This window comes from Aythya fuligula, chromosome 1 (genome assembly GCF_009819795.1).
Source record: "Aythya fuligula isolate bAytFul2 chromosome 1, bAytFul2.pri, whole genome shotgun sequence".
Lineage (NCBI taxonomy): Eukaryota > Metazoa > Chordata > Aves > Anseriformes > Anatidae > Aythya > Aythya fuligula.
The window spans coordinates 176740572-176765272 of NC_045559.1; the positions used below are offsets into that span (position 1 = coordinate 176740572).

Here is a 24701-nt window from a genome sequence, read left to right on the forward strand (position 1 = left end):
TTAAATAATATGGGAGATCAGATGGTCCAAACCAAAACAGAAAACGCTGTACACAATAACCTGAATCAGGTTCAACAGTCCTCAGAACAGCTCATGTTTTCCACATAAGTTTCAAACAATCCCCAAAAAATTTGCGTTTCAGCCTCACACCCTGAGTAATACACGTACTAATTCAATCACTGAAATTCTACTTCTACACTTCTCCATCCGATTACTCCTAAAGCTTCTGAACCTCACCAGTCTATTCTTTAAATTAAGTCACATACTTGCAGGAGTAGCAAGTTTTCCAGCGCAGCCACGTGATATAAAATTGCTTCTATTTCCCTTTACATTCTTGGAGGGCACCGACATCAGAAATCACTGTTTTCAAAGGTCTTTACACAGTAAGAATTATGCTCTGAGCTGATCTGGCTTCCTTATTTTTTCCTCTTAGCTCTGTCTCCATCATCATTCTACTGACATACCCATCTTTTTTCTTTAAAAGAGCTTCTGCATCATTCTGATATATAGTTTTTAAAAAATACCTAAGCCGTACCATTTAACCGAACCAAAACATTTAAAGACCCAGATTCTAGAAACTGCAATCCTTCATCATTTTCTTCCCTTAGTCTCAAGCCTACAACAGCACAATCGTTTCCCAAATGTAAACAGTTGTGACAATTCTTCTCAAAGGCAGAACAGAGCCAACACTTCAACAACTTACATCTGAGAAGTGTATCCGGAGCAACTTGCCTTAAATCCTCACCCAGCAGGAATAGTACCCCATCCGTCTCCAGTACTGCCTGCTTCCAGCAGTGCTATCTGATGAAATTGTAACCAACTGTGCAAAAGGACTTGCTGCAAAAGCCACCTATTAAAGTTATTGGCGCTGGGTAATTAGCCTAATGAGGTGTATAAACTTATCCAGCCCAGCAGACAGGGTCCTACAGAATCACTTGGCTACAGGTGGCAGCAACTGATCCTGTGCTTTAAGAAGTACTTGAAATAGTTTGGCCCATTATTACTCTTGGACGTCTTCAGACTTCTCCTAGGATGTTTTACAGAGATAAGCAAACTTGTACTAGACAAAAAGGGGTCACGTACAGTTTCTTGAGAGTAAAGCCACATACAAGTTCATAAATTTCTTGCATCCTTCTCCCCAGTCCTTCGCGCCTGGTTTATCTTGCAGGAAAGTCTCGTGTTCACATCTGTCACTCTTCCTGGAGATGCAAGCAAGTCATAAGCACTAGCCTAAGAATTACGGTTACTTATTTCTATTTAAATTCATAGAACAGAATTATAGAATCATTTAGGCTGGAAAAGACCTCCATGATCATCACATCCAACCGTTAACCTAGCACTGCCATGTCTACCACTAAGCCATGTCCCTAAGCACCACATCTCTGCATCTTTTCAGTGCCTCCAGGGATGGTGACTCAGCCACTTCCCTGTGCCAACCCCTCACATCCCCTTCAATGAAATTTTTCCTAATATCCAACCTAAACCTCCCCTGGAGCAAACTGAGGCCATTTCCTCTTGTCCTGTTTGTTGCTTGGGAGAAGACACCAAGCCCTACCTTGCTGCATCCTCCTTTGAGGCAGCTGCAAAGAGCAATGAGGTCTCCCCCAGCCTCCTTTTCTCCAGGAGAAAGAAGCCCAGCTCCTTCAGCTGCTCCTCACAGGACTTGTTCTCGAGACCCTTCACCACCTTCACTTCCATTGTCCTGAGAAGATATTCGAAACTCTAAAATTACCTGCCTCACTTTACCATTCCCATAACAGTATTTTACATCACCTACAGAACATGATGTAAATTTTGAGACTATTTTCTTCCTCCAGCAGGAGAAAGAAATAAATTTCCTCAACAGTGAGCTGCAAATAGAACACTTGGTTAACAGCTTTAGTTAGCATTCATAAATTCTTGAATATGTTATTGAAAAGTTAGGATATAACACTTTTAAGGTAAGAATGCTTTTTAATTTTAAGCCATACATATTATTTCCCTTCACCACTACCCAATGGTGCAGCTAGCAGGGAACATTTCAAATGTTTTGGTTTTGATACTTAGAAAACGTTACAACAATTTACTGGCTTTAGTAACTGGAATTAATTTAAAAATTTCTTTTTTTAAAAAAAAAAGTTTTCAAGTTTTTATATTTAAAACAAGATCATTAGGCTTCCAGTATTTCTCAATTTATTATTCATTTTACTGCTAACGTGCAAAGTAACTGCAATGTCTTTGTATAACCCACACCCCACTGCATTAAAATTGAATCAAGCACCTTCTCCAAACACCAAATACATCTCCTGAGAAGTCTGCAAACTCCTCCAGTTTATGAAGAAGGATTCCTGGGAGAGGTATAATCCAATACACTACTAATATGCAGCAGAGAGCCACAATACAAGGAGGGAACGGCAGACTTAAGGGCTCATCTTAACCCAGGTTCTGACTCAAGACCTCACCATAATAGTACTTCCTTAGGGAGCACATTCAGGCCTCGTTCAGGCACAAATGCATTAAGCAGAACATTATTTGCCCAGAACGACTGCTGAATGGATTAAAATAAATACAACACAATGGAAAGAAAGCTATTTTCAATGTAGCTAGGTGTTCTAAATAAAGTCATAAAAAGCTTAAGTAGATTACTTGTCTCCTCTAGGGTTTAGTGACCTCTGACATCTTGCTGATCTGCAGAGCATCTGATAACACCAGCAGCTCTAGAAATTTGCAACTCCTGAAAAACGTGTTTCAGAAGTTATTACTGAAGTCCAATTCCTCCTCGGTGATACTGGCTAGAATAAAGCATAACAAGGACATCTGTATCTTCCTGCATGGAAGAGCAGAGCTGCATTTGAGAGAAGCAGCACCGTGATGAGGAAGAGCTTCGATGAAGCTGTATCAGATCTCACAGATTCTCAAAATGACTATTAGTGCTCCAGTTCCAACAATAACCATGCAGTTGTGAATCAAGTGGAGCTGTACTGTCCTTTTTTTTTTGTTTGTTTTTTACTGCAAAGACAGTTCTCAGCAGCTTTGGTACCAGCACTCACCTGCCAGAACTGGGAGGGGAAGCATTTCACATCTTTTATTCAGAGACCTTCTCAGGCAGCAGTAAAATTAAGAGCCTGGTAATTTTTAATGCTTGCTACTCATTTATTCATTAGCAACAGCTAATGGAGTTGTTCACAGAAGCTTTAAGAGTGGATATCATAAGAAAAGGCTTCTCTCCTCCCGTGGGGGAACGTATAACTACCAAGCATGTCTTGGGTAGGAGCAAGAAAGGAGGCTGCTGAAGGATTCCCCTCCTCCTGCTGCGTGGCAAGGGACAAATGGCATTGCTCGGCTCTATCACATAACCACCACACACATTTATGAAAAGATGAATTTGCCTGGAAAGGCCTACAGTGTATGCTGATAAGGCAACCAAGCATTTGCAAAACATGCACGTAGGGAAAACAGAAACATGCAACTGCTGAAGCTTGTTTCTTTTGACCCTACAGGTGCAGCTACCCCTTCACTTCAGCGCAGTTAGGCACCCCACATGCCCTCCTGTAACAGAGTTATTTTTGTGTGGCCTGTAAGAACTGTTTCTACAAAGAGACTCTTCACAGGGTTTTAAACTTCGTAGTAGCTTTGTGAAGTAGGCAAACAATTTCAAAACGTTAGCAAAACTCAACATCAGAAGCTGCTTTATGAAACCAAGTTTAACACATAAAGCATTTTTCTTCTTCTTTTACATTGCTCTTGGACGTTTGCCAATGGGGCTCTAATGTCAGTGCTGTAGCATCCAAAGGGCTATTTTAAGCCATTGCTGTGCTGACCATTACATTTTTCAAGCACGAGAACAGCTTCCTGAAAAATAACGATTGTGAATGAATGTTTTTGTTGTTAATGGCACTGTAAATATCTTGCTTTGTGCTTACGTGACATCTTAATTTGAGCTACGTTTTGAAAGAACATGGCAGGAATTACAGCTTTCCCTACCTCTCAACTTCTGTTATTCCATGAAGCGACACATCTTGGCTTTCCAGCTTTTAGCAGCCCATGTGATCGATTGTGATCACTCACACTTCCATAAACAGTTTGGGGTATGGCCTATTTCTGTACCTCTTTTTCCATTTGACTCCATCAGTTCCCTCTCCTGCCATCATACTTCAAAACCATTCTCAACAAAAGTTTAAAAACAAGCGTGAAGAAGTATCCTGTCTTCAACAAATGCCAGTGCCAGGTACTTCAGAAGCTGCTGCAGAAGGAAGCTATGAGTAACCTGTCTCAGAAAATAATACATTTACTTGTACATTTACTGGTACCAGATCTTGATTGAAACTAGTGTTCACTTATAACCTAAAATACAAAATAAGTATGTGTGTTATAGCTTTAGGCTCCTTCTGAGTCATTGCCTCAACCAGCAGCCAGATGGAGGTTTACCATTCAGCTTTAGAGATTTGTGTTTCTTGTTTTAGGTATTACTTTGCCATTTCTTTTTGAACTCGTTCTAATCCCAGTAGATCATACTTAGTCATTAAAAAAAATGCAACACTAACTGAATTCTACAATGTCCTACTAAAGGCTACAGCAACACCACAGGTCTTAACTTTAACTCAGTTTTTGTTTTCAAAGGTTCAGAGCAAGCAAGCCTACTCTAAGAGGAGAGGACAAAAGACTTCTGGTTAAATAAGAGTGACTCTAGTCACCAAGAGTGACTAGTTTCAGTTTTCAGAAAAGCCAAGATGCAAGAGGCTGCCTTAATTTCCACGTTTCACGGTCCATGTCTGTGCAATCTTAATTCAACCCACTAACATACTTACAGACAAAACCTGCCTAGCTTTTGAGGAACTGCATTTCAAACCATTACTTCCCCATCTGAGATTTAAAACAACCTTTGTTACTATCCAAGGACAGTCTCACAGGAATTGGTCACATTCCCTGACAGACACTGTAATTAAATAGTATTTAGCCAGGGCTAGATTTGCTTTCATGAAGAAAAAAGGCTACTTACTTTTACCAGCAATTATGTTTGGGGCATTTCTTTTGTGGTCACTTTAGGCAGACCAGACTACCTATGGTAATTACTTTTTCTAACTCTTATTTCTGAAACGAAACCTTCCCAGAATTTATTTTTTTTAATCGCCCGTCTTCATTAGAGGCAGATGACATACGCCAGTGGCTGTAAACAAACAACTGATAAGCAGAAGTTGAAATATCCAGCGTTTGCCAGTCACACTGAAAGTATCCTGCACAGGGACAAATAATTTCATTATATCTTAGGATAAAGTGTATTAAGAAGTTAAAATTATATTTGGCATATAAAGCACTACAGAAAAAATACTATTAAGCTATAAAATAACTTCAGTGCAAGTATATCCTGATGTACAGACTCCTAATTTTCTAACTGAAAATGCAGATATTTTGGAAAAAAATTAATCAGAAGTTATTTTTACTATTTCTTTGCCCATCTTGACATTTCCACGAAGATAAAAGTTCATGAAATATGACTTTCCATTACACTTACATTCTAAGACGGGTGTTCAGGAAAGCAAAAGTTCTTAGCAGAACTGGCACAACTGAAGAAGTTCCAGCAAGAAAAGATCTACATACACATCCTACGATTCACTACAGAAGATTAAAACTTGTATTTGAACATTTCTGAACACAGACCTTGGTGTCAAGCTGTCCGTGCCAAACTGTGCAAAGCTACACGGCCGTATTATCAGACAAACGCAACCTGCGTGACTGTTCCTTTTTAGGAAGGCAATTTTAAAAGAGTACCTATAATTTCAGTGAATTATAGGTATTTTTAAAAACCAAAGTGAAGTAAGAAAGAAAAGATGTCTGGGATTTTGAATAACTGTGTCTTATATTGATCTTCAGTCTATATTTGAATATAACATACACAGGCCATTTAACAGAGATATCCCAATATCCAGTGTATTTATTGCTGTACATTTTAAGAATGAAGGTATATAAATGTAGATAATACACTATATAGAGATATATATAGTTGTACTACTACTACTATATATTATACACACACACTACAATAGATACTCATATTTTTATGTTCCTGAAATATCAAGGGTAGTTTAGACTACCTTGTTTAGAGGCTGGAATAAGAAGGATCTCCTAAAAATAATTTTAAAAACATAATAAATAGCTTCATTTTACATTTCTTCAATTAAAAGTTACCAAGATGGAAGGTTGCATGGCTTTCTTAAACATTGTTTAGTTTAGTAAGCCTCAACGCAGTCTATGTGAAAATACGTATGAACACTTACAGCAGAATTTCAATGTCCCTTTAAAAATTCTTTGGAGAGCTGTTTGTGACACCTTCGGAGAAAACACTTTCATCCAATAGCTTCACAGGCACTAAAATTCCATGTTTAAAGTATTTTAAGCGTTTTGACAGCAAATATGCACATTAAAGATTCTCGGCGAGCAGATTCTCACAGCCAGACAAACGCAAAGAAGATAACTGCTGCTAGCCACAACTGTCTGCTGGAACAATGTTAATATTTATTTTCCCCACTTCCACAGATCTCAGTATTCTTCAGAAGCCGAAAATATCCTCATGCAAGTCATCAGCTGCCATTTACATGTTAATTTCCAGTGAAATAAAAAGACTGCTCAATTACGTCGCTGTGCCCCAGCACAAGCAAGCGGCACTAAGAATACACACATCCCCAGAGAAATCTCCGAGAAACCCCAGAGAAGAGGCCAACCCATGCTTTCATGACAAAATGGTGACTCAGGTTTTGGTGCAGCAGCCTTGTAGAGCCTCCTTCGTTCCCACCAGGATGCACATCCACAGGAATATACAGATTACTGTCTTGCCTCGCTGCTGTTTTTCCATAAACCACTGAAAAGTTGTTAAATTTTGCATCTTTTGAAGGAGTGCTATCTTAAAATCATTTCAGAAATAACACAGGAATCAGACAGCAAGTCTTTTAGGATCATCATATCCCTGCTCTTGGTTATAAGGCAGGGAAAGCAGAACCCCAACTCCTGCCTAGGCCCTTTGGCTACCATCCCTCCCTCCTCTAAGAGGCTGCATTGCCAGCAACTGCGAACGCTTGGCTCGAACACACACAGGCCTGACACCATTTCACGCCGACTGAAATCCCTTTCCCCTCTAAGAAGAGACAGAAGAAAACCAAAAAACCACCATCATAAACATTTCACACTTCTTTTACTCCCTCCTCTCTCTCCAATGAAATCCATGCTCGGGAACTCCTCCTTTACAAGCCGGCACGGAGCTGGAAAAAGCCCTAAAAACTTGGAAAGAAAGAACAGAGCATGGAAGCACATGCACATCCTGCCCCATTCCCTGGGCACTTATGAGTAACTTGCCATTTCACCTAATTTAGGATATTAGGCCTACTAAAGAAACCCTTGGCAGCACAACGCGCTGATCCATTCTTAACATAATAACCTCATTCAATAGATTAAAGAGGTGCGTTTATACCTTAAATTCATTTGAGTGGTACGGTAAATTATTTAACAAGTGCTTAAAATATTAACTCATGGTTCATTTTATTTTTATTTTCACTTGGTCTTATTTTTGTATGGATGCAAGAAGCGAAACACCAACAGCAGCAACTGCTCACCAGAAGTTTTTGTGGGTTTCTTCCTTTAAAAGAGGTTTATATATTCTCATACACATAGAAATAGACACACATATGTGTTCAGATAAGCAGCATTCAGAATTTTTAGACCAAAAAAATGAATCAAAAAAAAAAGTTCTAACATTTCAAGTTAAGGTCAGGTCAAGATTTTCACTAAACAGCTTGCAGCATAAGCCATAATGCCGAATATAAACTAATTACTACTGCAGAATCCTTCCTTGCTGGATTTCAGAGATGCTCGGAGTTCGTGAGGATCCAAGTGACATCAAGGGACAGCGACAATTAATACCTCCTTAAATTAATGGTACTACCAACTGACTTCCTCAGGGAAATAAGAGCCTTTTCACATGATACACCAACATGTTATGAGACTGTTGTGTACACACACATCCAATAAAGCTACCCAGCTGAAAATAATCTCTCAGGAAAATCGACAGAAGCTAATTTTTTGCCTAAACTGATCCCAATTCAGTTGCAATACATGCCAAACAAGTCATGTATAATTTAAACCCTGCCTGAGAAGTTTTTGTTTCATCTTCTTTGAAGAGAGAGATTTCTAAACTGCAGTCACAAGAGCAGTCCAAACAACCATACATGAGTTATTGGGCTTTGTCACACTCTTTATTAGCTGTAAGAGCTCTAAATATTTAGAAACACGAGCTTAGCATGGTTAAGTTTTGAACTGATCTCTTGCATGTAAGTTATGACCGCCAGCAATCATCTCTCTTCCATCCAAACACAACTGTGACAGAGCTGGGTGAAGGGAAGGTCAGGGGAAGCTTAAAAGCGTCAAAGTTCTCCCTCATCTTGACAGGGATTTCATCCCTCTCCAGTGCATGGGGAGTCACTGGAAGCACATTAAAAGGTATTTCTATAGCATGCATTTGTTTACAGAGATGTAATGGAAAAAGCCATTCCTAAACCAAGCACAAAACTCATCACAGGTACCAAGCACCAAGCTCCACAGCGTGACACCGAACGACCAGGCTGCTGACTAGGTACATCAGCACTGAAATTTAATGTTTGGTACCAATAACGAGCACTGCCAGTGACCCAAGACAGTTGATTATAGATTTAAAAAAATCAATGCTTGGAAAAAAAACAATATAAGCTACACAGAGTTTGCACCTTCAGATCTTATAGGAATGAAGCAAGCGTAAGGCTCAGGATACAGAAATGAGCACATGCTAACAGCACCTTACCTACATAACTCACCTTTCAGAGCTACATTACAGTATATATTTTTTCCTAAGGAGCTATTATTTAAGGCATGAAAACACTAAAACTATTGCTGAATGCCCATCTGCATTTTCAGCTGCTTTAAGTCCTGTCCCTAACACTTAGCGCAGCACTTTCACGCTGTTGCTTAAGCAACTGCTGCAGAAGTCCAAAATTGCATTACACGTGAAGAAACCAGAGTCCTGAGAAGTTGCTGCTGGACATCCACGCTAATTTAAACCCCAACAACAGAAAGAAGGCTGGACAACTCGCACACAAGCTCAAACAATCTGCCTGGCCAAGCGGTTTAGCACATTTAACAGCACGCTCGAAAACTCCCTCCAAACAACTTCCAGTCAGTATCAGATTTCCAGTTCCTTACTAGAAATAGCAGCTCCATCTTTTTAACAGATCCATTCCTATCTTTCAGTTAAGCCTAAACCTCCAGGAGATCTTCCTGTGGCTCTTTTTGCAAATTCTAAGTGTAATTTTGCAATATAGATGAGAATACGATGAATATAGAACAGATAGCCAAGACATCCCTCATTTTATTAAGATAAATATGAAGCAGTTTTCTGAGAATTTCCCTGAGAAAAACAAACATCAACGGTACCCACATTTGTTGTGCTTCGTGGATTACAGTCAGCTTCTCAGAAAGTGTTAAATTCCTAATCCCTGGTGATAATGAAAACCTCAAACTGCTCTACTTCCTACTTTATTCTTCTAATGCACTTTCCGAATCCTGCACCACTGCAGCCTGTACAATACCTGTAACCCCCAGCAAGGAAGGTTAAAACAGAGAGCAGTTTGTTTAGGTAACAGCTCTACGCTGGACAAAGAAAAATCACTCCGACTCTTCTGGACTATTGCTGGCCCTGAACTGCAAGAAAAAAAATAGAAACAGGGATGAGAACTTCAAGCTTGAATGCCTGCAATATTTAGCCATACATCCTGACTGTCAGAAGTACTCGATACCTGAAGTCTCATCAACAGCATGCACCTCGTAGCAGTACAATAAACACTTAAAGAAAAAACATGTTAAAATCCCATAAAGGCACACACCACACTAAGTGAGTTACTAACTGCCCAATAAAAGGTTAAATTACCGATAGCATTAAAACAGCTTAGATGAAGTCAAAACCACGATGTTAAAGGCTGTGGAGTAGGAAAAAAAAATCGTGAGTCACATCTGAAATACAAAAATTGAAAGTGTTTGCTCAGAGAAAAGTGGTAAGTAAGCCTAAAGAGTCCCACTACCTAATCAAGTGTTTGTGAGTTAGGATGCAAGTATAAATATTTCCATAAAACTGAAGGGGTTCAGCTCTTAAAGCACAATGCTGTGTTTCAGCTGTGATGAGTCATTCTTAATCTCTGCACAGCACCAAAGTGAGAAACCCTCATTTAGTAGGTACCAACAAGTCGTTTAGTTTAGTCCACAAGGTAGCTAACAATGATAAAACAGCCTGAATATCATGGCAAGAATCTCACATTTGCATGTATAGGATCATTAGGGTTGACAGGCAATCTCTGCCTGTCGAACACCAGGAACTGCTCGATCTCTCTCAGTGAAGTCTGGCTTCAATAGAAGATGGAGACTTCTGCACAGGGCTGCACCACAAAGCAAATCCTGCTTCAAACACTGCTAATTCACACCAGGTGTTTGGAAGCTTGCACCAAAATGGGCTGATAAGGGCTTCTACCCCACAACTGACTACAGCATAAGTAGTATCTTTGTTAGCTAATTCCCCAGTGCAGACCAAGAGTTAAATTTCTCTAAGACAGCAAAACCGTAAGGACAAGATGCCCTGGTTTGATGCCATATTATAGTAATTACACTGTGTTTCCATCATTCAATTCCTAACTCTGTAAGTGTTTTAGAACAGGCTAAAATAAACCGAGGGGTATCTCCAGTCACTCAAGAGGTCTTTCCATCTTACCTTTCGGTTATGGTTTCTTGTACAATCACGCTGACAATGAACTAGTTCCTTATTTACAGTGATTGTTACCATGAAATAATTTACTTAATAATCTTGCCCATGATTTGTGCTCTGTAAAACATGCTTTTGCTTAATATCATTGCTTTTGGTGGCTCAAGTGCAGTAAATGACAGGTAGAGGCCCATTTTTAAGCAGTTACCAGTATTTGTTCACCTAAATACATATTACACACACAGCACATTTCATTCTCATAAATTAATCAAGAAGAGAAGAGAACGAGGGCATAAAAATCAATGAGAACAAAGACAGAGCATTCTTTTTCAATTCTTATGCTTTACCTACACTGAACTGCAGACCCAGATCACAAACTATTCCAAAGAAGTCATGCCAAGAACGTTATTATAGCTCTCTCCATAGCATAGGCGTGCTATCCACGTGTCTTTCTACTTGTGTTTAAGCAAGCTACATTTTAATGTCTCCCTCCCACCCCCATTCATGTGATTTTGCTTACCAGGGAGCATCACAGGCATTGCTCTGCTGTGGCATTACTTAGGCCATGGCGACTGGTGGAGGTTGAACCACTTCACTCCCAGTACAGACTGACTGGCAGATCCCAATTTCCAGTTCAGCCTGTCGCTTAAGGAATGCAAATCCTGAGAAAGCAACGAGTGCTTTTCAGCACTGAACACTTCACCTTTTGTTCATTGGTTTTCACACCCGCAGATATTTAGCCTGCTTATACGCTGCCGATCCCAAAGAGCAGCCAAAACCATAGTGCTAATGAACATTTGCTGGAAATCCCATTAAAACCCGTCTGCTCTTCCTGTCTTTAAAGGACACAACACCAAGCATGCAGAAAACACATCCCCAAAAGGGAGACAGCAGGAAGAGGTCCATCCAAACAGATACCAAAACTTTTTGCCTGCATTGAGTTCACCCTTACTGCAACTCCACGGTGCTGGCAAAGCAGCTGCTGTCATTACCCAGGGAGAAATGTGCTAACTATCCCAAAATGTGGTTTGGGATAACCACAGGCCCAGTGGCACAGAACTCAGCTGACGAGTTACGGTGGACCAAAGCTGCTGCAGACACAGAGGAGAGCAGCACCCTTGTGCCTACAGCTGGCCAGCAGACACAAGAGGTGCAGACCCTCAATTCCTCCTCCTTCGTTTGAGCAGAGAACCAACAGAGTCAATTCTGCCAGTGCTAGGGCATTTTATTCCCTCAGATGAAAAAAGAAGCTGAACTTGCCAGCACCACACAGCAGTAACGGCATTTTCTTCGCCAAAGTACTCTTCGCTCGCACAATCTGTCATTAACAAGGAGGGTAACTTTTTTTTTTCCCAAGTTCCATAAATAGCCAAATTGAAAATATGAACAGACTTTTTAAAAAGTCAATATCCAGGAATTCGAGTGGTGTCATTTTTAAATGACATGACTCTAAAGCAAGCTTAGCCTCTGGATAATGGAAGACGGTGACACTGCCACCAGGCTGCACCTAAAAAAAAATAACAACCATAAATCCATGCTGAGCCACCATAAACGCTTTGTTGTGAAGCATCTTCTAAAGGTTACCTTCCTCCTTTTGCTCAAATATGCAGAAGCAATCTTCACAGCAAATGAAGAAGTCCATGTTAACTCTAAACATCATGCAAAAAAGCAGTTATTGCATTAAAAATAGCATTTAATCGAAACTTCCACTTGTGCTTCAGTATGTTCATTCATGCTGCCTACCAAAAGCTTCAGCAAGAACCCAGCTGCATCTGTAAAAACCTGACCAACCTTCCTACTTGTGTGTATGAAACCTCATCCAGTTTCCAGAGTGTACCCTCCCTTTACAAACCACTACTAGTTACTACTACTAGAGATTCTTAAAATTCAGTTCACAGGTCTTTCAATTCTCATGTTCAGCTTTAAAATCCCAGTTGCTCCAAAGATTTAGCAGGCCAGAACAGATACGGTATAGAGAACATTTCCTCCAAGAATGCCTTTTGCTGTCTGTTCTGCTGTAAAGATGTCTTCTACTAAAAAATTCTCTTAAAAAGAGAATTACAGGAGAGATTGTCAGCTAATAAAGAATACTTCAAATATCTATGCCAATTTTATGCGTTTAGCATCTCTTCCTCCTTCCTCTTTTGCTCCACTGCTAGATGAAACGCACAAGCAGGTGAAAACAACTTGCATCAGATGAAAGAATGAAAGCAACTCCACAGGAAACGTCAAGGACAGGGAGACAGTTATTAGTTCTCTCATCTTTCATTCATAAAATCTGCTTTTGAGTAACGGGTACTCAAATTCAGTTTCTGAAATTAATTTACAATAGCCCTTAGAAATGGCATAAATGCATTCATTTCTAGTTTTTTGTTTAAATTACTGCTGAATTGGAAGATTTATATCCATCTGTGCGAATTCTTACTGCAAATGCCTACAACATAATAAAGCATTGTCTATAAAGATGTAAAATTGATATATTTTGCAACACTAAGTATAAATACTCAAAAGAACTTGCTGCAATATAAACATGTTTTCAATACTTAAAGGTTTCAGAAGCATCAAAATAAAAAATCCTCTTCTACAGTTCCAGAGATGAAATACTGAGCTGAAAAGACCAATGTCTAAAATGGAGAGAATTCAGTACCAGAACTGAATACATTGAGGTAACCACTGCAAATTTAAGGGAGTAACTCTGTGAGAATCATATATTAAAATGGACTCATACCATGGTTCAAACTAATCAAAACATAATATAACATCCAAAAACCTGGCTGGCATTTTTGTAGATTGAAATATCAGAAGAGAAGTCTACCAACAGGTAAACATCTTATGGCATACCTGACAGGCTGAAGAAATATTAGTCGGAAGAATTTATTATTATAAATACAGAACCTGACTGCATTATTTGTATCCTCTTTAATAAAGTTTGTAAATTAATTTTCCATATGACATTCTGCCAAGGAGATCATTTTTAATATCTCTTTGAGTCGCACCGGTGATTAAAAAACCTGATCCATACCAGGGAAATAAAGGTTGCTGTTTTCAAAGCAGATACGCCCCACGCTGCCTTTATTTAAAAGGCCATGCCCTGATAGCAGGCATCAAAAGAACTGCAAACAGCATCCTAAAAACGAGAGCTGAAGGCTTAAAGATACCGGGATGTCTTTAAGCACAACTATACGCAGGTTTAACGAAAGCTGGGAGTTAATCTAAACGAGGTATTACATAGGTCAGATGTTTCTTCAAAGGCACACTACATGGAATTTTACAGCTTCTTCACTGGCCCAATTATGTCAGCGCCTGCCTGCTTGCCTCCCCTACCTTCTCCCTTGTCAGGTTTAGAACCACTAGGGATGTATTGATATAATTTTAAATGAGATGTATGGGTGCACGAGGGAGAGGGAGCAACCAGGATTTTATATGCACGCACTTACAGGTATTTATTTATTGTGCATCTCTTCCTTTAATGTTTACGTACACTTACAACACACTACCCCTTTACCTGCTGTAAAATAGGGAATAATCTGACAAACAGGCAAAAAAAAAAACTCTCAAGAGTACTCTAGTTAAAGACATTCAATAACCAGAGAAGTAAATGAGGAGCCAGAGGGTAACAGCACGTCCTGTGCTACCTGTAGGGAGTGACAAGCTCTGAGCTCCAGACCAGAAGAAATTCCATGGTCAAGACAATTCGGTGCTTGCCCTGAGCCTCCCTGGAGCAGGAGCAGAAGCCATCTCACCAAGTTTCCAGTTTTACAGGCAGAAGCTCCACCAGAAGTTACCCGAGCAAACTGATCTCCGCTGCCATGCAGAACACACAATTATTTTTGGTCTCCATTTAACAGAGTCACATCCTGCTCTGTGTAAAGCATCTGAATGATTTTCCAACTGCAGCTGAACAAAAGTATAGGCTACCTGGAGACGACAGATAGAACAAAGACACAACGTGCATGGGAGAAGAAAGGATATGATCTTTAGCTGGCCAAATAACAGAGGAAGGAGGCATTTCTGGCTATTGTTACCCTGAGGGATTTAAACATGCTGGGAAAAGCTACCAATCATGACAAACAGCTAACATATGCTCTTAAAATCAGGGTACAATCACGTGCTAGACGTGATTTTCCAAAACACCGGGTATCAATGAGCTTAAAATTCTCTAACTTAGCTAGGATCTCCTGAAAGCTTAGGGTGGTTTTTTTTTTTTTCCCCAATTGGTTGGTTAAAAAAAAAAAAAAAAAAAAACAGGATCAGTGTCCGAGTTTAGAAAGATTGAAGGAAGGAAAAGCAAATAAAAAGTTTGAGAAAATCACCTGCTAGTAGCTACAGTGGTGACACTGCGAGCTTGAACACCTCCATCTGTCTTCTACCACCTTCACGTATTTATCGACTAAAAAACACGATCAAAATGAACCAGTGTTGGAACTTGTCTCCCAGCACTCCTCGAAGACAAGCTGCTACTCATTATAGCTCCCTGGCATCTTAGAAAGATGTGATGAAAGCCATGAAGACAGTCAACACCTCATGATCAACATAATCAGGGACTGCTGATAGAGTTAGTATTTTCAATATTAAGCAGCCAACCTCTCCCAGCAACCTTTTTTTTTTTTTTTTTTTTTTTTAAAATAGAGTTTGGCCACTGATATTTCTCTTATTTCCTGCCTCCCATCCCCACCTTGTAAATATTTGGTGTTGTGTCTCTCACCTCAAGTCTCAGCTTTTCTTTACCAGTGCTCTTTTCTGCCCTCTCCCCATTTTCAAGGTAGGTTATTTATTTTGAAGTTATCTACTTCTCCCACTAGCATCGGTTCTTCTTAGCCAAGAAGTTCCTTGGGAAACCACCACAGTCTTCCGGTCCGTTTCTAAATGCGTATCACCAGAGGTCCTCAATAATTAGGAATTTCCAGACATAATGAACATTAAACAATTGCACTGTAAAACCGCTGGGAAGATCACTTTACCCTGAGCACGCAAGGGCCTTCTGCAACTGACCCAGCTTCTTTGCACGCACCAAGAAACGAGAATATTCACAAGCACACACCATTAAGACCAAGCAGCCTTCATTTCTTTGAAAAAAGTGGAGGTGGGAGACCGTGTAGCTTATTACTCTGCACAAAATAGGTGCACCAGACTCAAAGGCTCGCTGCCCCTCCACAGGCCTGAGCGGCTCCCACAAAGGATTGCTGCTTTGAAGCAAAACCACCAAGACCAAAAGTGCCCCGAGTTCAATTTGAGGAGCCACAACAGCGTTGCTGAATCTCCCTTTTCCCACCAGACTCATTTGCCTAAAGCATCTCTTGGCTGTCAAAGAGAAGGCTTCTATATATACACACCGCAGCCTCGCAACTGGTTCAACCTGAGTGAAGGCAACACTTGAAAAGAGAAGCTGAGGCAGGATGAAGTCTAGGCTTGTGGAGGAAAAGTCATCCGCCGAAGAATAAATATTAATTATTTCAGCATAATAAATAATCTAAACTACAATCACCACCAGCGTACCCACATTCCGCCGTATTCTTTTGTCTTCCTCTATACAATGGGAACATACACACTGTCACAGACTGTTAAACACAATTTACCCACGCAGTAGTTTCGGAGCATAATCAATACAAGCCACCCCCTCACGAGAAAAACAAGCATTTTCATCTCGCACCTCCACACGCTGGGACCCGAGAAACGCGATTTTCAGACAAAAACCCCGCGCCGCTTCACCTCACAGCACAGCCGGGCACAGAGCTGTGCTCGAACCCTGGGCTGCACCTTTGGAAGAAAGTTCCAGGCCTTACCTCTCGTCCTCACCATCTACGAGGGGCGTCGTCAGCGGCAGCACCTTCAGCGGGAAGAGGGAAGCGGAGGGCGGCGCGCTGCTGCTGGTGCCGTCGGCGGGGGCTCCGACGCCGCTCTCGCCGCTGGCAGCTTGAGGTAAACCAACGAGGGAAGGTTCCGTGGGGCGCCTGCCGTCCTCCATCTGGCTCACGACCGACTGGGCCAGCGATTGTGCGGGGAACTGGGCAGAGCTCAGCGGTATCTGCTGCGGCACACTCTGTGCCACCGGCATCCCTATACTCGTCGGTAGCAAGGGAGGCTGGCTAACGCTCCCGTTCGGCACGGCCGAAGCCTGAGCCATGTTCTGGGGCTGTCCCAAACCTATAGAGGCAGAAGGAATGCCAGGAGGCACGGCCGAAGCAGCTTGACTCGGCGCAGGAACAGTACTAGCGGAAGGTATAGGGCTAACTGCAGGCAGCTGCTGGCCGCTCATTCCTTGCACCACCGACTCCACCGCTTGCGCCTGCGGCTGCACGGGCAGCAAAGTGTTTTGCTGAGCCATCACCATTTGCTGGGGAAGGCCCGAAGCGCCGGCCTGTAACCCCGGCTGCATTATCCCCGCCTGCACAGGCTGCACCACTTGCGAAGACGGAGGAGCAGCCGCCGACGGCATGCCGGGAGGCGGCATTTGGTTGGCAGCAGGCGCCGGCTGCACCACGGCGGCCACGCTTCCTTGCTGCCCGACGCTCAGCATCTGAGCCGCCGGAGCGTGCGCCACCGGCGGGGCCGGGGCGGCAGCGGGGTGAGCTTGGACCGCAGGCTGCATGCCCTGGGCCTGGGCCACGGGAACCGGCGGCCCCGCTCCTACCGCGGAGGAACTGGGCTGCATGGCAGGCGCCGGGGGCTGGAGGATCTGCTGGTGCTGGATGTACTCCGGCATGGCCCCCGGAACAGAGTTTTGGTTCACCGGCTTGACGTGAGCTGCGGCCATCGGCGGAGGAACCGTTTGTTGCTGCTGCTGCTGCTGCTGTCCTCCTGCGTACTGCAGCTGCTGCTGCTGCACAACCGGCAGCGTCTGCACGGGCTGCGCCGGCTGCGGGTACGGCAGCTGCTGCTGGGCCATGCCCTGCATGGCAGGCTGCTGGTGGCCCAGTGCCGGGGTCACACCCAGGATGTTAACCGGGGCCGGCTGAACCCCAGGAACAGTGGCGAGAGTGGGCTGCGCGGCAGGCTGGACCCCTGGCTTCTGCTGCGGGTAGTTTACCTCTTGAGAATGCAGCTGGACTTGTGCAAGCTGGGATTGAGAAACACTCTGTGGTATACTCGCTGCTGGAATTGCCGGAGGAGCAGCGCTGCTAAAATCCATCTGCTGCGGACCCACACCTTGAAACGCTTGCTGCTGTACCACAGTAGGTGCTCCCATTTCTCCACTTCCCACACTTTCTGTATAGTGACTCAGTGTGCTTACATTGCTGCTAACAGAACTCCCACTGGTGCTCTCCCTTTCAGAAGTCACTTCGAGCGGGTTTTGTTTTATTGTCTCTACTGCTTTGTTTACTGCTACTCCTTCTGCAACTGCAGCAGTGTTTTCTTTATCATAGAACTCAGTGCATGTCCATCGACCTTTTTTGAAAGGTTCGGAACTAGAATCTAATTTTACAACTCTAAACCTTGACGTGCCAGATGCAGGCTGCTGCTGGCTTGATCCCACTGCCATCCCTGCAGTTGGATTAGTAACATTGTTAATGACACTAGAGGAAGCACTCGTACCATTGCCAACACCACTCAAGATATTCACATTAACATTGCTGCTAGTTCCAGACAAAGCATTTACATTACCAGTACTTGTGATGTTGCTTAAATTTATAGTACCAAGCACGCTGCTTGCCACGCTAGAGCTACCACCGCCCATATTATTTAAGGTACTAGTTCCAGAAGCAGGACTTACACCTAGATTGCCAGGAGTACTCGTAGTGCGGATATTAGACGCGACAGATGCGGGGGAACCAGTGGATGATGCAGCAGAACCCGGTGCGGTTGCTATAACATTGTCAGAGCTTCCAGTTGTGGATAGTTTTCTAAACAACGGACTGGGTGGCGGTCCTCCAGAAATCGGGGCACTGCCCACCCCAGGATGCGATGGATGATGGTGTCCGTGGTGGTGGTGGTGAAGATGATGGTGGTGGTGAACATGATGGGGGTGAACGCTTCCGTTGATCACGACGCCCTGCTGCGGGTGATGAGGCAGAGAAGGGTGCTGCTGAGGAAGATGAGGCTGGTTTGGAGAAACAGCCCCAGGAGTCTCTGCCTCCTGGAAGTTATTTAAAGTCTCTTCAGAGGAGCTCCTCTCGGGTTCTCCCAAGTCAGTGGCCCTGGATAAAGAAACATCCAAGATTTCTGAAGAGGACAGGTCTTCAGTGTGGGACTCATCCAGGTCATCGTAGCTTTCGGTGTCTTCGGCTATGCTGTTATTAGAGCTCATGCTAGCCGATATTTGAGCAGGGGTCACGCTGGTAATCTGGAAGCCACTTTTCTTCTTCATCTGAGCTCCAGCCTGCGCGAGAGGCTGTGGCTGGAGCTGAGACTGCGAGAGGAGGTTCAGGCTTTGTGGAGGAGGGGGTGTCGGCTGTGGACCCGCCGCCGCCGCCGATGCTGCAGGAGATGGAGGCGGCGGCTGGACCAGCAAGGGCGGCTGATAATCCTCGGCGGAGAGGGCAGCGCTCCCGCCGCCGGTACCTGGTGCAGTGGGAGCCGTAACGCAGCTGCTGCCGCTGCTACTGCTGCTGCCCCTTCTAGGAAACATCGCCGGGTGCGCCATCTTCCTAGCACTAATGTCTGCGGCTGAGTCAGGCTGGTGCATTGTATCGGGCGGATTTTAAGAGCGCGGTCCCCCGGCACGGAGAGAGACAGACAGACAGACAGACACACGCACAGTTAGCTGGGCGGCAGGGCGCAGACCCCGCACGGACCCCCCTATAACCCCCCCTATACCCCCCATTCCCCCACCACCACCCGCAGCGCAGGGGCTGAGCCGCCTCAGCACCGCCGCTCTCCTCCCCCTCTCCTCCTGCACAGGGAGGGGGCGAGCACCAGCCCTGGATGTGACACTCCCCAACCCCCCCACACCCCTTTTACCCCCTCAGGACCCCCTCACACCCCCCCAAATCCCATCCCACCACCACCACCACCACCACCGACCTCCCCCGGCCCCTCCGGCGAGGGGAGGCGATGCCCGCCTCAGCCCGGCCGAGCCCCTTCCCTTTCCCCTTCCCCTCATGGAAGCCGGCAACCGGCAGAACCGCCCCTCCGGCCCTGCCTGCGGCCAGGGGAGGAAGAGGAGGAGGAGGAGGAGGAAGGCGCGGATACGTACGGGACCGGCGGCAGCGGCAGGCAGAGCCGGGCAGGGCCATCCCCGTCAGTGGCAGCCATGGAGCTGAATCATTTTGGGGAGCCGAGAGACGGCAGCAGCAGCAGCAGCAGCAGGAGGAGGAGGAGGAGGAGGAGGAGGAGGGAAGAAAAGCGGCAGCCCGGCGAGGAGAGCAGGGAGGGAGGGAGGGAGGGAGGCAGGCGGGCGGGCGGGCAGCCGCTCTGCCCTCCCTCCGTGTCTGGCTGCCTCCGGGGGAGGCTCCGCTCGGCTCCGCTCCCTCTTCCTTCCCCCTCCGCCTCCTCCCCCTTTATAACACCCGCTCGCCCTCCGCACAGCCCCTCTCCCCTGCCTGCTCTCCCCCGGCCCCTCGCCGAGCCCGGCGGGGAGGAGGAGGAGGAGGAGGAGGAGGAGGAGGAGGAGGAGGAGGAGGGCGCTGCGCGGGGCCGCAGGGGGTTGGGCAGCGCTGGCCCTGAGGGGAGGGCAGCCCGCAGACGGCGTAAGATGGCGGCCGCCGCGCAGGCGCGCCCGGCCCGGCAGACATAAAGCCCGGCGGGACCGGGGACGGCGGAACTCGGCTGGGCTCGGCTCCGCTCGGCTCCCCCCGGCGGAAATTGCCGAGCGCCGCCGAGCCCCCCCGAGCGCCGAGGAGGGGCGTAGCGGGGCTGGGGGGGGGGATGCGAAATGGCGGCCAGGTGCCGCGGTCCCGCAGCGTGACTGTGCCTCACATGACCCGCCTCCCTGCCCCCTCTCCACCATCCGCGGGTTTATTCACGTTATTCATCACCTTCGTCTTCATTCTTCATCCCCTCCCTCGGTCCAGAATGTTCCTGTCGCTCTCCCTCCTCCTCTTCCTCCTCCTCCTGCCGTGCGCGGCGCCTCGCCCGTCCCTTTGTGCCGCCCGGGGTCCCCTCACGCCCCGACATGGCCGCCGCCCCCCTCAGGCACCCCCGTGCCCCACCGGGTGGCAGGAGGGCCCGGGGCTGCCACCGCTCCCTGAGGCGGTGTGGGCGCATCGAGCAAACGTACCAAAGCACTCCTTCAAAAAATGGTCACCCTTCACAAGTGTCTTTTTGTCATTAAGTGAAATTGAGGTCAAGTCCACCGCAATCTCTCTCTTGCTGTTTCAGCACTGAAGACCTCGTGGCCTTCCTCAGATGTAGCAAAACTCAGCCATCTCCATCCCCTTGTGGCTTCAGCTCTCCCATGCCCAAATCTTGGCTACTCCTCAAGCTGGTGCAGCTGCTGTCTGATCCCTGAAGGCACCAGGTGCTTGTGTGATGGCCAGGAGATCTTCCATAGCATCTACAAACCTGCTAGCATGCCCTGGTGAGCATCCTGCAGGTGGGGAGGTATCTCACTGCAACACAAGCCCAACAGATTCACACCAATTCAATTCACCAAATTCACAGTAATTTCATCGCCCCACCACTCCTGTCATAAGGACCCTCTCCAGGAGCACTCTCAGAGCTTGCTAAATTGGCTGTCCTGCTTTCCTACAGAGGGGGAAATGTTCACACCTTCTCCTCTGTTTCTCCAGGTGGATGAAGTGTGCACCTATGCCAGGAGGGGTGCTTGTGTGTCCCATTTTCTGGCAGCACATCCTCATCTCCAGATACAGTCTTTCACGAGCTGGTGGAGATAGCTCAGTCACCTCTTTGAAATTACTATGTTGTGTGTGGAACAATAAAACGTTTGACTGACTCGGACTAATTCTGTAGCTTATTTGTGAAAGCCACCACTTAGGACAATCAACAGGACACGTGGGGGAAGCAAAAAAAAAAAAAAAAAAAAAAAAAAAAGAAGAAGAATTTGGTGTTTACTGCAGTGAATATGTAAATATGTTGTGAAGAGTAGTAGAGCTTTAACAAGAGAATATGGGAGAGTCCAAGCTACTATATCACATAGCTGAGTCATTAGAGTTCTTGTGGGAGATGTAAATGTGAGTTCCTTGAGGCAGAGAGGAGATTTGAGTCTCCCATGTTCAGTGTGTGGTGTTTAATCACTGAGGTACTAAAAATGCTGTTTTTCTAGCTCCGTTTTGTGAAAAGGGTGAGGTTTCAAGGTCACGCACAGTGGGAGTTTCTGCTGCCTGTGCCTGAATCTCAGCCTTCCATCTTGTCTCACCCTGTTAACTAGATTATCCATCTCTCAGTCAGTGTGAGGGACAGGGGTAGCTTTGAGAAAATCCTGATTTTTGCATCCTAATTGCTTTTATATCTGGAATGCAGACGTTCAGCTCAGGTCTCTAGGTACCTGAAATGTAGACTTGCAACCCTTGCTCCTTCCATGGCTCTAGCCCACTGCCTGTATACAGACAATGCTGAGTACTGTGAAGCAATTGGCATGTAATTAAATAAGGTTCTGCCTGTTACGAGAACTAGGCAGTATTATGTTTTAGAGCTGATAATCAGAACATATTGAATACCATGCTACCTGAACGTGTTGTGAGCCCCATACCAGAAGGCATCTTCATGTGACCCTCACAGATTTCAGGAAAGCATCACAAAGATGCCCGTGATCTGTCTACATGGAATTGATGCAACGCTGAGGCCTTATTGATGAGATACTCATATGCCGAATGCTAAATGTGTGTAAACATTTTTGGGATGAGAGCCTGAGGTTGCAAGCCAACTTCCATTATAAATTCCTGTTCTGTCTGCTTATAACTTTCCCAGAACAATTTCCTTGAGGAATTAAGCCTTCTATGATTAGTCCCAGCACAAAGATATTTTTTTGAATGTTTGAACAAAGGCCAACTACTTTTAAAGCACATGGTCTAGGAAGAGGGATGAATCTGTTTTTAACTTTAAAAATCTCTGTATAAGTATCTCAAACAGAATCTTGTATGCACCTAATAGGCATCAATCAGCTTGAAAAAGAATTTAAAAAGTAGTATGGTAATTGGTTAAATGTCTGGTTTAGCACACTCCGACTAAATAAATTACATCCATTTCAAGTAGTTGGTGAGATACCTGTCATCCTCTCGGGCTATACACTTCTTAGTACAGTATGTGAAACATCTTTAGATTAGCTCCACACAGTTCTTCCCCAAGGCAAACTGGAGAAAAAAAGGAAAAAATATGTAATTTAGATAAGTCATAACTTACTTGCATAATGTGGTCACTAGTCAGTTAACAATCCAAAGGATGGTCTAGGCTACGCAAAGGACGTCTGGAGTAGCCTGATTGAAATATATTTTAAATACTGTTAATAAATATTAATGTAATCTTAGATATTTTTTTCCTTTGCTTACACCTTTTCACCAGCCATATGCTTACAAATTTTTTTTTTCTTTCTTTTTTTTTTCAAGCCTCAGTCTCGGAATGGAATTCCCAAATTAAAGATTTTAATTCCTTTTCATATTTGTCAAGGTTGATGAAATTAAAATTAAACTGCTGAAATTGATGATTTGTTTGCTATAAATGTTGTTACTTAGTTGTTGTTCAAAGTGGGAAAAGAACCTTCAACATATATCCAGTTTAAAACACACCAAATATTTCAAAACTGGGCAATGACAAAATTAACCATCTTCAAGTGGGGTGTGTTGGACTGTAAGGGAAATTGCTCCATAGTTATTCCAAACAAGTTCACCCCCTTTTTTTTTTTAATGAACTGTATCAGTCTACTGGCTGGATACAGAGGTGCTCTGTCATTACTGTCTGGATCCAGCACCTTATCCACTGTGGTCACCGCTCACGACTACAGGGCAGTCCTACAATGGCTTCATGAACTCTTGGGGTCTCAGTCAGAGACAGAAGGGTTGTCAGTATAGAGGAATCCCCTTAGATTGCATCTCATACACGCATGCTTTCTGGACAGGCACGTACAGATGGGATTGATGGAGCCCTTGCTGCCAGGTAGGGTGAGCATGTGTCTGGAAGAACTCTCTTTCCATCTTAAAATCTTGTACTTCAGGTTTGTGCAAGAGAACAAGATCTTCACAGTGTAGATATTTAGAGATCTGCCTTCCAAATTTGTAGTACTTCTTCAGACAGGAAACAAACCCTATTGCCATCACAGATTCTCCAGGGATTCCAGAAGAAGCAGTATTTTAATATTTTCTTTCTCTGGCTCCTTGACTATGAGACACAGTTGTATACGTTCCTCCTACTATATGCAGTAGTTTGTATTTTTGTACACAGTAATTATAAAGCCAACAAGCAGGAGTACTGTTGGTTTCTCACTCAAGACAAAGTCAGAATCAAGGGGGATCAATCTGACAGGTGTTTTAAATCCCGTGTGACTGCTCATAAATATTTTTTTGAAACTTTAATGAAAAGAAATGTTTATGATATGAAGCTGCCATTGTTACTTTAGACAGAAGGCTTTTCTGTGTTCATTAATATTGCTGACTGTAGTCTCTCCGTTGATTTGCAAAGGTGTATGCAATTATTTTCTGCCTTCTTAGAGGAGTATTCATAAGAAAACTCACCTTTCAGCTCTGAAAAAGCTGTAATTCTGCTTCTGTGTTTTCTTAGAAAGTTCAAGTCAAGTCTTGATCTTCCTTTCTTGTTTTGTTTTTAGTTGGCTGGTTAGTTGGTTGATTGGGTTTACTGACTGATTCCAAAACGCCTACTGAGACATTTTTCAGTCCTTATTTTAATTCTTATGAAATACTGTCAAACCTTCTGGAAAGGGAAATTTTCTCACAAGTTTCTATTAAATGCTCGCAGAAAATGATAATTTTAGCAATCTTTAAAAAAAAAAAAAAAAGATAGGTTTTTCTTTACATTAGTCAGTTCTACTTCAATGCCAGTTTTCTCAAAATCATGTATTTCTAGATCATCTGGAGAAGTTGTTTTAAAATATTCCTATACCTGCACT

At 44.2% G+C, this 24701-nt stretch overlaps 1 protein-coding gene across 1 annotated transcript in view; it reads right to left on the reverse strand.

The window, feature by feature from the left end:
• The window catches only part of TSC22D1 (TSC22 domain family member 1), a 77771-nt gene extending 57804 nt beyond the window's left edge, over window positions 1-19967 (reverse strand). The window contains exons 1-2 of the mRNA XM_032188857.1: window positions 19881-19967; window positions 16531-19361 (exon numbers count right to left, since the gene is read on the reverse strand). Coding sequence (XP_032044748.1) covers window positions 16531-19328 — 2798 coding nt within the window. The 5' untranslated portion in view covers window positions 19329-19361; window positions 19881-19967. The remainder of the gene's footprint in view (window positions 1-16530; window positions 19362-19880) is intronic.
• Window positions 19968-24701: the final 4734 nt, after the last annotated feature.